This window comes from Entelurus aequoreus, linkage group LG23, assembly GCF_033978785.1.
Source record: "Entelurus aequoreus isolate RoL-2023_Sb linkage group LG23, RoL_Eaeq_v1.1, whole genome shotgun sequence".
Lineage (NCBI taxonomy): Eukaryota > Metazoa > Chordata > Actinopteri > Syngnathiformes > Syngnathidae > Entelurus > Entelurus aequoreus.
Genome location: NC_084753.1, coordinates 36,032,263 through 36,044,762, shown reverse-complemented (window position 1 = coordinate 36,044,762; position 12,500 = coordinate 36,032,263). Strand labels below are relative to the sequence as shown.

The 12,500-nt window shown below is 40.3% G+C and overlaps 1 protein-coding gene across 1 annotated transcript in view; it reads left to right on the top strand.

The window, feature by feature from the left end:
- The window catches only part of LOC133640861 (uncharacterized), a gene marked incomplete at its 3' end in the record, with an annotated part of 20,362 nt that overhangs the window by 601 nt on the left and 7,261 nt on the right, over window positions 1–12,500 (top strand). Inside the window, exon 2 of the mRNA XM_062034543.1 lies at window positions 1–160. This exon is cut by the window's left edge and continues 131 nt beyond it. Coding sequence (XP_061890527.1) covers window positions 1–160 — 160 coding nt within the window. The remainder of the gene's footprint in view (window positions 161–12,500) is intronic.

Sequence of the window (12,500 nt, the reverse complement as noted above, 5' to 3'; positions counted from 1 at the left end):
AAACTTTCCTCTGGAATCGAACTCCAACCGGAAGAAGCGAAGCGCCGTGAACACCAGTGGCCCACCATCCTCGCGTCGTAGCTCTCAGTCCTGCCTGCGCACAAGCCTTCATCTACTCACACGGCCCCGTTCCTGGGCGGATCTCGCGCGAGAGGAAGAGGTACCGTCTGCTGAAAATTATGGAAAGCGCCACTCCGCATAGCAACTGACGCCGTGGTCAAAGTTGGAATTGCCACATAACACATCTTAAGGCATTCAACACTCTACTGCCATCCGGTGGCTAAAGTAGAGAGCGCACCCTCCCCAAATTTGTCACGTTTTAGGTGTCAGGTTGACGCTGTGGTCACACTCGGAATTGCCCCGTAACACATTTTAAGGCATTTGACACTCTACGGCCGTCCGGTGGCTAAAGTGGATAGTGTACTCCCCTAAATTTGTCACGTTTCAGGTGTCAGGTTGACGCTGTGGTCAAACATGGAATTGCCAAAAAACACATTTTAAGGCATTCAAAACTCTACTGCCATCCGGTGGCTAAAGTGGAGTGTGCACTCCCACTGAATTTGTCACGTTTTAAGTGTCAGGTTGACGCTGTGGTCAAACATGGAATTGCCAAAAAACACATTTTAAGGCATTCAAAACTCTACTGCCATCCGGTGGCTAAACTGCATAGTGCACTCCCCCTGAATTTGTCACGTTTTAAGTGTCAGGTTGACACTGTGGTCAAACATGGAATTGCCAAAAAACACATTTTAAGGCATTCAAAACTCTACTGCCATCCGGTGGCTAAAGTGGATAGTGCACTCCCCCTGAATTTGTCACGTTTTAAGTGTCAGGGTGACACTGTGGTCAAACATGGAATTGCCCCAAAACACATTTTAAGGCATTCAACACTCTTACTGCCGTCCGGTGGCTAAAGTGGATAATGCACCCGTGCAAATGTGTCACGTTTCAGGTGTCAGGTTGACGCTGTGGTCAAACTTGGAATTGCCACAAAACACATTTTAAGGCATTCAACACTCTACTGCCATCCGGTGGCTAAAGTGGATAGTGCACCCCCCCTGAATTTGTCACGTTTTAAGTGTCAGGTTGACACTGTGGTCAAAGTTGGAATTGCCCCATAACACATTTTAAGGTATTTGACACTCTACTGCCATCCGGTGGCTAAAGTGGAGTGTGCACCCCTTCTGAATTTGTCACGTTTTAAGTGTCAGGGTGACACTGTGGTCAAACATGGAATTGCCACAAAACACATTTTAAGGCATTCAACACTCTTACTGCCGCCCGGTGGCTAAAGTGGATAGTGCACCCGCGCAAATGTGTCACGTTTCAGGTGTCAGGTTGACGTGGTCAAACTTGGAATTGCCACAAAACACATTTTAAGGCATTCAACACTCTACTGCCATCCGGTGGCTAAGGTGGAGAGTGCACCTCCCCATGAATTTGTCACGTTTTAAGTGTCAGGTTGACGCTGTGGTCGAAGTTGGAATTGCCACAAAACATTTTAAGGTAATTGACACACTACTGCCATCCGGTGGCTAAAGTGGAGAGTGCACTCCCTCCAAATTTGTCACGTTTCAAGTGTCAGGTAAACTGTGACCAAAGGGGCCATAGGAATTCCCTTGCTGCTGTAGGAGAACTTGATTCGCACAATCCTCGTCTACGTGGTCCTGTTAAGTCACCCCGGGAAGTATTCACGGCGCCTCACTTTTCCCACATTGTGTTATGTTGCAGCTCTTTTCCCAAATGAAATACACTCATTTTTTGTCCTCAAAATGCTGCACATAATGACAATGTGAAACTTTTTTTTTTTTTAATTTTGCAAACTTATTGAAAACAAAAAAATCAAATGTACATGTGCTTTTTTTTTTTTTTTTTAATTATGTTTAATCTATTTGCTAAAAAAAAAAAAAAAAGTTTCACGTTGTCAATATGGGGTATTGTGTGGAGAATTTTGAGGACAAAAATGAATTTATTCCATTTCGGAATAAGTCTGTAACATAACAAAATGTGGGAAAAGTGAAGCGCCGTGAATACTTTAGCATCCACTTGGAGCATCCAGCCAAACGCCATCAAGTCCACGTCATCAGCTCTTAGGACCAACCGTGGCGAGCACTCGTGTAGACGCTCTCCCTGCCTCTTCTGGACCCCGCCCCCTCCCAGCCATGTGGCATCGGTCTGGCACTGATGCCCCCCCACCCCACCCCCGTCCCCCTCCTATAACACGCCAAGGAGGCCGCCTAGGAATCAAACAAAAAGTGGAGAAGAGCGCTGAAGATCTTCCCGGTGATGGCCACCGGGGGCGCTGCGTGGCCTTCACAGTATTAAGAAGAGGGGAAAGACGAGCACCCTGTACATTGTTATTGAATGCCGTACACTGATAATCTTGTATCTTGTAGCCATTTAGCTTCTCTTGTTGCTTAGCAACACGTGGAGGGAGATAGAAAGCGGTATTACGGCGCGACTTCCTGCAACTTGTGATCCTCTTCCCCACCTCGCCGCCCCTCTGAGCTCATTTTGCATACTTTCTTCACACCGTTGAATATATGTTTGTTTTGTTGTTTTTTTATAGTCGGGGAGGGGGCGGGGTTTAGGTGAGCGAAGCCAGGTTAGCGGCGGGGGCGGAGGCGGGGGTTCCGCTCCCTGGCAAGAAGTCATGTGTGCTTTAGAGGCGGGCCAGATATTAGTCGGTGCCAGGCGTGAGGAGGGCAAGGACGGGTTGGAGAAATACAAATGTTTAATTATTTTAAAAAATAAAGAGATATTAAATTAAAGGTGTTTTGTGATAAAGCCCAGATGATGAATTGATTCATTTGAAGTGTGCGTGAGTTGTTTGAATGTCTCCGTGTGGACAAAAATACTGGTTTTTTATCCGAGCTCTTTTTGAGGGTGTTTCCCATCAAACTTTTTTTACTTAGTGATCTTTTGTTTGTGTTCTAAAACAACATTAATGTAACATGATTGTTCCCACCATACTAGGACCTTTCTGGGCCTTTTTATCGCCCTAGAAGATGACATCATGCGACGAGTGTTCGTTTTAAAAGTTAGTGGGATGAAATATGGCCACAGGAGTTGTAAAGGAATTGTTTGTAAAATGTAAATTGTCCGTTTTTTGCCAAGTTATTTTTAGCAGGAGTTATTGAGTATACATTGTAGTTCCCAGGACCCTTTTGTCCCCCATTGACTCCCTTTATAATGGCCATTTTTCCATGTACTGTAAACATGTTATTTTATTATGCTTTTTCCATGAAAACCAAACAAATTCAAGTATTTCCCTTCGATTTAAACCCTTGGGGAGACCTGGGACCTTTTGTGGGTCTGTTTATTGCCTTTAAAGATGACATCCTGTTAGCTGTATGAATATTGGCCATAGGAGTTGTAAAGGAATTATTTTTTAAATGTACATTGTCCGTTTTTTGCCAAGTTATGTTTAGCAGGAGCTATTGAGTATACATAGTAGTTCCCAGGACCCTTTTGTCCCCCATTGACTCCCTTTATAATGGCCATTTTTCCATGTACTGTAAACATGTTAATTTATTATGCTTTTCCCAGGAAAACCAAAATAATTCAAGTAAATTCCCTTCAAAATTTTTGCAACCTGTAAGACTTTATTTAAACCCTTGGGGGGACTTAGGACCTTTCTGGGCCTTTTTATTGCTGTTGAAGATGACATCATGCGACGAGTGTTCGTTTTAAAAGTTAGCGGGATGAAATATTGGCCACAGGAGTTGTAATTAATTTTAAAATGTGTATTGTCCATTTTTTGCTAAGTTATTGTTAGCAGGAGCTATTGAGTATACATTGGAGTTCCCAGGACCCTTTTGGCCCCCATTAACTCCCTTTATAATCTTAATTTTTCTATGTACTGTAAACATGTTATTTTATTATGCTTTGCCCATGAAAACCAGACAAATTCAAATATTTCCCTTTGAAATTTTTGCAACCTGTAAGACTTTATTTTAAATCTTGGGGAGACTTAGGACCTTTCTGGGCCTTTTTATTGCCGTTGAAGATGACATCATGCGACAAGTGTTGGTTTTAAAAGTTAGGATGGATTATGGCCACAGGAGTTGTTTAGGAATTCATTTTAAAATGTACATTGCTCATTTTTTACTAAGTTTTTTTTTAGCAGGAGCTATTGAGTATACATTGTAGTTCCCAGGACCCTTTTGTCCCCCATTGACTCCCTTTATAATGGCCATTTTTCCATGTACTGTAAACATGTTAATTTATTATGCTTTTCCCAGGAAAACCAAACTAATTCAAGTAATTCCCTTCGATATATTTGCAACCTGTAAGACTTTATTTTAACCCTTGGGGAGACCTGGGACCTTTTGTGGGTCTGTTTATCGCCTTTAAAGATGACATCCTGTTAGCTGTATGAATATTGGCCACAGGAGTTGAAAAGGAATTATTTTTTAAATTTGCATTATCCGTTTTTTGCCAAGTTATTGTTAGCAGGAGCTATTGAGTATTGTAGTGGAAAATGTCCAATTCTTAAATCAGGAACAAAAAGAGAATTTGTTACAAGAGATTTATTTCATCATAATCAGATGGTACAAGGTTGGATTGGGTTTCCATGAATACAGACAATGTCTCCGGAGACGTTAGATGGTGCACCCTCATGAAAGAATTAAGAAAGAGCGCACGACAGGCTTGGTCCTCCTTTGTTATTTATACACTCCCTGATGGTCTGATTCCAGCATAACAGCAACGTATGTAACTGTACAATGTCCAAACATCACCCCACAAAAAGAACTTGTACTTTGTCAGGGCAACCTGCCCTGCCATGTCATGTCCCTCCTAATGCATTCAGGTGAGAGGTAACCTTAGGACAGAAATTTGCCATCCCAGTATACATTGGAGTTCCCAGGACCCTTTTGTCCCCCATTGAGTCCCTTTTATAATGGCCATTTTTCCATCTTTTATTATGCTTTTTTCATGAAAACCAAACGAATTCAAGTATTTCCCTTCGATTTTAACCCTTGGGGAGACCTGGGACCTTTTGTGGGTCTGTTTATTGCTTTGAATATGACATCCTGTTAGCTGTATGAATATTGGCCACATGAGTTGTAAAGGAATTAATTTTAAAATGTGCATTGCTCATTTTTTGGTAAGTTTTTTTTTTAAACTAGAGCTAATGAGTATACGTTGGAGTTCCCAGGACCCTTTTGTCCCCATTGGCTCCCTTTTAAAATGGCAATTTTTCCACATTTTATCATGCTTTTTCCATGAAAACCAAACTAATTCAAGTATTTCCCTTGGATTTTAACCCTTGGGGAGACCTGGGACCTTTTGTGGGTCTGTTTATCGTCTTTAAAGGCCTACTGAAAGCCACTACTACCGACCACGCAGTCTGATGGTTTATATATCAATGATGAAATCTTAACATTGCAACACATGCCAATACGGCCGGGTTAACTTATAAAGTGCAATTTTAAATTTCCCGCTAAACTTCCGGTTGAAAACGTCTACGTATGATGACGTATGCGCGTGACGTCAATCGTTGAAACGGAAGTATTGGTACACCATTGAATCCAATACAAAAAGCTCGGTTTTCATCTCAAAATTCCACAGTATTCTGGACATCTGTGTTGGTGAATCTTTTGCAATTTGTTTAATGAACAATGGAGACTGCAAAGAAGAAAGTTGTAGGTGGGATCGGTGTATTAGCGGCTGGCTGCAGCAACACAACCAGGAGGACTTTGAGATGGATAGCAGACGCCCTAGCCGCTGACCTCACCTTGACTTCCTCCGTCTCCGGGCCGCCGACCGCATCTATGATCGTCGCTCTGTCGATCGCTGGAACGCAGGTGAGCACGGGTGTTGATGAGCAGATGAGGGCTGGCTGGCTTAGGTGGATAGCTAATGTTTTTAGCATAGCTCTGTGAGGTCCCGTTGCTAAGTTAGCTTCAATGGCGTCGTTAGCAACAGCATTGTTAAGCTTCGCCAGGCTGGAAAGCATTAACCGTGTAGTTACATGTCCATGGTTTAATAGTATTGTTGATTTTCTGTCTATCCTTCCAGTCGGGTTTATTTCTTTTGTTTCTATCTGCATTTAAGCCCGATGTGCTATCACCTTAGCTCCATAGCTAAAGGGCTTCGCCGATGTATTGTCGTGGAGATAAAAGTCACTGTGAATGTCCATTTCGCGTTCTCGACTCTCATTTTCAAGAGGATATAGTATCCGAGGTGGTTTAAAATACAAATCCGTGATCCACAATACAAAAAGGAGAGAGTGTGGAATCCAATGAGCCAGCTTGTACCTAAGTTACGGTCAGAGCGAAAAAAAGATGCGTCCTGCACTGCACTCTAGTCCTTCACTCTTACGTTCCTCATCCACGAATCTTTCATCCTCGCTCAAATTAATGGGGTAATCGTCGCTTTCTCGGTCCGAATCGCTCTCGCTGTTGGTGTAAACAATGGGGAAATGTGAGGAGCCTTTCAACCTGTGACGTCACGCTACTTCCGGTACAGGCAAGGCTTTTTTTTATCAGCGACCAAAAGTTGCGAACTTTATCGTCGATGTTCTCTACTAAATCCTTTCAGCAAAAGTATGGCAATATCGCGAAATGATCAAGTATGACACATAGAATGGATCTGCTATCCCCGATTGAATAAAAACATTTAATTTCAGTAGGCCTTTAAAGATGACATCCTGTTAGCTGTATGAATGTTGGCCACAGGAGTTGTAAAGGAAGTATTTTTTAAATTTGCATTATCCGTTTTTTGCCAAGTTATTTTTAGCAGGAGCTATTGAGTATACATTGGAGTTCCCAGGACCCTTTTGTCCCCCATTGACTCCCTTTATAATGGCCATTTTTCCATGTACTGTAAACATGTTATTTTATTATGCTTTTTCCAGGAAAACCAAATGAATCAAAGCATTTCCCTTTGAAATATGTGCAACCGGTAGGACATGATTTTAACCCTTGGGGAGACCTGGAACCTTTTTGGGTCTTTTTTTACTGCCTTTGAAGATAACGACATGTAGCAGAATGTTCATTTCAGTGGGATGAAATATGGCCATAGAAGTTGTAAAGGGATTAATCTCAAAATGTACGTTGTTCGTTCTTTGCTAAGTTATGTTTAGCAGGAGCTATTGAGTGAGTATACATTGGAGTTCCCAGGACCCTTTTGGCCCCCATTGACTCCCTTTATAATGGCCATTTTTCCATGTATTTTAAACATATTAATTTATTGTGCTTTTTTCCAGGAAAACCAAATGAATCAAAGCATTTCCCTTTGAAATATGTGCAACAGGTAGGACATGTTGACATTTGGGGAGACCTGGGACCTTTGTGGGTCTTTTTACTCCCTTTGACTATGCAGCAGAATGTTCGTTTTAGTGGGGTAAAATATGTCCACAGAAGTTGTAAAGGAAATTATCTCAGAGTTTGCATTGTCTGTTCTTTTCTAAGTTATTTTTAGCAGGTGCTATTGAGGGAGTCAATGGGGACCCTTTTGGCCCCCATTAACTCCCTTTTATAATGGCCATTTTTCCATATATACCGTAAACATCTTATTTTGTTATGCTTTTCCCATCAAAACCAAACTAATCCAAGTATTTCCCTTTGAAATATTTGCAACCTATGACACATGATTTGAACCCTTGGGGAGACCTGGGACCTTTCGTGGGTCTTTTTATCGACTTTAAAGATGACATCCTGTGACAGGAAGTTCATTTTTAAAAGTTAGCTATGAGTGAATATACATTGGAGTTCCCTGGGACTATTTTGGTCCCCATTGACTCCCTTTGTGATGGCAATTTGTACTGTAAATGTGTTATTTTATAACACTTTTTCCATGAAAACCAAATGAATTCAAGCATTTCCCTTTGAAATATGTGCAACTGGTACAACATGATTTTAATCCTTGTGGGTTTTTTTTTATTGCATTTGAAGATGCTATCATGCAACAATGTTATTTTAGTGGGATGAAATATGGCCACAAAATTTGTATCTCAAAATTTGCATTATCCGTTCTTTGCCAAGTGATTTTTAGCAGGTGCTATTCAGTGAGTATACTTTGAGTTCTCAGGACTCTTTTGTCCCCCATTGACTCCCTTTATAACGGCCATTTGTCCATGAAAACCAAATGAATCCAATCATTTCCCTTTGTAATATACTCTTACTAGGGGTGTAATTTGACCCCTCAACCACTAGATGCCGCCAGAGCACCATAGAGTACAATATATTCATCTTCGACGCGTAATTGCTTTGAATCTGCCAACAACTTCTATGTAATAAAAAAAAGATGTTAAGTTGGTAGTGACATAAGAGTTGAGTACAAAATGCCATGAGTGCATTTGCAAGTTTGTGCTTAGCCATTAAACAAGTTTTGACAAAAAAAGGGAATAAAACAAAAAAAGACCATCAAAAACTTTATATTGGGATTGGATAGGATAGGATAAGTCTTTATTGTCATTGCAACAAATACAACGGAACTATGTTTTCAGCACAAACCCGTTTCAAGATTAGACAAACAAACAGTGTACAGGGTTACAGAACAGGAACGCTGATGGGTCGCCCCGTAAAAGGTGGGAAAAAGATGAGTAAAAAAATAAAATCTAGACTTGGCTCCTAAGGGGGGCCTAGTCTGGAGTGGGGAAAAAACCTCCATGCCATGCACACATAAACATGTTACATTTAATCACGACATATCGCAACAGAGGGGAGTTGGGGCCCTGGAGGTCGACTGCTGCTATGAAGTGTTGCCAGCCGTCCATCACCCCAAAAGAGAATCAAGCGGTGGTGAAGGCGTGGGGTGGGGGAGGGTGTGTGTGTGTGTGTATATGCCCATTGTCTTGGGTGAGTTGATGTAGTGGTCATGTTCATAGGCCTGGGGCCGTTCTGCATGCAAGCAAAAGTTCGACTCCAGGTCTCGTTGAGGAGGGAGGGAGGTCAAAAGCGTCCATCATTGAGGTGTCCTCTGGGATGTTTTCAGAATAGCCTGTTGTTGGAGCGTCAAGGCCATTCGAGGGAGTCAAATTGTAGATTAGGATTTTTGTTTTTCCGCGAGTAGACATTACAATGGCTTGTCTGTTCTATTCATCCATGCTGGCCCTCATATCCAATTTTCCCCTTACCAGCTTTTCCATGATGTGATCCATCTTGCGATTCACTTCAGAAATCGCCACAGCCCGGCCCAAACCTTCCATTGCGACGAACAGCCTTTGGGCTCCTTGAGTGGCTGCCATCGTCTTACCAATTTGACGATACACCAGAGCAATGCCCAGCCCAATCAGCAGGTGTCCCTACGATCACGGTTCCAAATAGGTAGATGTCTTCCACGTCCTCGATGGAAAGGACTGAGAGGCACATGATTCTCCATTTGTCCCAGGAATCTCTCACGTTCCCCGCAGCAATGGTTTCATCAGGGCAGCCAGGCTCCCCAGAACCTCTTTTCCTCGCCGAAAAGATTTTGTCAATTGAGTCGAGAGTCCAGCTGATCATTTCCATGTCTGATGCTTAGATTTGGAGGACAGCGCAAAGATCTGACGTTGATCTAGTAATTTAGTTAATTAATATAGATGACTTACTTTAAGACTTATGGCTGAAACCCTTTCAGGTCTCCGGGACCCATAACATTTACCTCAACAACTTTAAAAATGTTACGTAATGTTCAGTTGCGGGTTAAAAGTCCTATTATTTCATCCATGTCTTTATTTTCAACGATCATTGAACTGAATTGTGTTGCTTTAACTCATTAAAGTTGTCTTTCAGGACCGCAGTACACCTTTGGTCCGCACAGGGGCGCTGCGGATCAACGTAGATCAGGGGTCACCAACGCGGTGCCCGCGGGCACCAGGTCGCCCGTAAGGACCAGATGAGTCGCCCGCGGGCCTGTTCTAAAAAAAAAAAAAAAAAAAAAAAAAAAAAAATTTCCAAAAAAAAAAAAAATTTTTTTTTTTTTTTTAAATTAAATTAAATCTACATAGAAAAAACACAAGATACACTTTCAATCAGTGTATCAACCCAAACAACCTCCCCCATGCACACTCATCCACACAAAAGGGGTTATTTCTTTCTGCTACCAATATTCTGGTTCCCACAACATAGACAACACATCTGCAAGGGACACAGTCCCTGAAGCACACATGATTGTATAGGCTGCTGGTCCACTAACATTTTCATTAATTACTATTTTTTATGTAATTATTTTTATATTGTTTTACTTTATTTTTTATCCAAGAAAATGTTTTTTATTTATGTATCTTATTTTATTTTTTAAAAAAGGGCCTTATCTTCAACAGACCAGGTTGTCAATGAAATTAGATTTTTTTAAAGGGTTTTTAAACCAGGCCCAGTCCAGATAATGTCCAAGTCGGACTCAGCAACACACACCTTCATTCATGTACACAGAAAAAAATTAGAGAACACAACAGATTGCATATAATTTATAAACAAAACACTTTGCATTCCATTCGAAAGGACGTTCCCTTTAGATTTCCAATCCTTAACATTTTACATTTATCATAATTAAGCTTAAGGCCAGATTGCTGTGAAAATATGTCCAAAAGATTAAGAAGGTTCCGCAAACAATGAGGAAAAATCTTATCTTTGTGAATCAGCCTTTTCTGACATGAACTTCATCAAGAACAAACACAGAACACGCCTCACTGATGCACATCTGCAAGACTCACTCAGAGTTGCAGTGTCAAGTTACACACCAGAGTACAACACACTAGTTAACAGCATGCAATGCCAGGCTTCCCACTAACTGACAAAGAAACAGATAACAGATTTGGTGTCCAGTTCAAAGTGTGACATGATTTAAAAATTTGAGAGTTTACTTTTGTATTTTACATGAGTTATTATTTGTACAAACATGGTGCAAAGTAATTCATGATTTTTTAAAAAATGTTAGTGGCTAGCTAGTTAAAATGGGATATTTTGATTTCACAAGACTGTCTTAGAAGTGATCATTTGAAAATGTTCAATTTGAAAAATGTGCACTTAGAGAAAATATAAAAATAAAGTGTTGCATAGTGATATTTATCTGTTTCTATATATATTTATTGCGAGAAATCATTAAGATGATCAGTGTTTCCACAAAGATAAATATCATTAATTATTAATAATAACAGAGTTAAAGGTAAATTGAGCAAATTGGCTACTTCAATGGCAATTTATTTAAGTGTGTATCTAACTGGTAGCCCTTCGCATTAATCACTACCCAAGAAGTAGCCCTTGGTTTCAAAAAGGTTGGTGACCCCTGACGTAGATCATATACCACGGTTTCAGAGTTGGTCCTAAACATGGCGCCCGCTAGTCACGTGAGAAGCTTTTGACCAATCATTTCAGAGATTGTCCGGCCAGACTCTCTGATTGGTCAAAAGCCCCCCACGTGACTACAGAGCGCCATGTTTCGGACCAACTTTGAAACCCAAGTTGTCCATTCCCTTATACATAGACATGTTATAAGTAGACGCAGCATTGGCTGCTGTGACGCGAGAAATTCGGCCGCCATCTTGAAGTGGTGATGAGCCGGCGAGCTGCCTGAACTGACAGTTGTCAGGTAGAAAACAAAGATGGCGTTCAGCGTTTTCCTGCTCAAATGAGCTGACTGTTGAAAATAGGAATCGGGGGATTACTTTTCACAAGTAAGATTTAACATTAACGTACTATTGGTTGTATTTTGTGAAAATATTATTACCAAATATCTTCAATAGTACTGAAATCGTAGCCGCTAGCAAACAAGAGTATGACCATAATAGAATTGCTTGTCAATGAAATTAATTACATTTAAAAATGTCATACTTGAATAACATAAAGTTGAAATAAATGAAAATAAAGATTGTAAGACATAATTTTGTTTTATTCCAAATCCAGTGAAACAGATTGGTGGTTTTAGCTGATATAAAGACTTTCAGGTGTTTATATATGTTTATGTTTAAGTATTTGGCAGACGCTTTTATCCAAAGCGACATACATAAAAAATACATATAAAACAATCACTGTAAACATTATCATTTAAGGGAAGAATGTAATGCAAAATATCAATACAAAGTGTCAAGACATAATAAACTGCTGCTGCAGCAACAGAGATACAGTCTATAAGAAATATAGATATCTAATGTATTCATACATTGTTTACGTAGGATATATAAGCATGTATATATAACGTAATCATATTGTTTCTTCAACTTAAAAATAGCCGACTGTTTTTTTCCCCCTTCTCTGGGATTATATTCCCAGTTTTGATTTCGGACGTCTGGTCATGTATAGCATATAAGAATATTCTATTACTGTTAAGCAATCTATGAATAATAAAACTGGGGTTGTGCGATAATGGCTTTTTGACGATATTCCGATATTGTCCAACTCATAATTACAGATACCGATATCAACCGATACCGCTATATATACAGTCGTGGGATTAAAAAAATATTATGCCTAATTTGGACAACCAGGTATGGTGAAGATAGTATCCTTTTTTTTTTTAAATTATAAAATAAAATAAGATAAATAAATTAAAAACATTTTCTTCAATAAAAAATA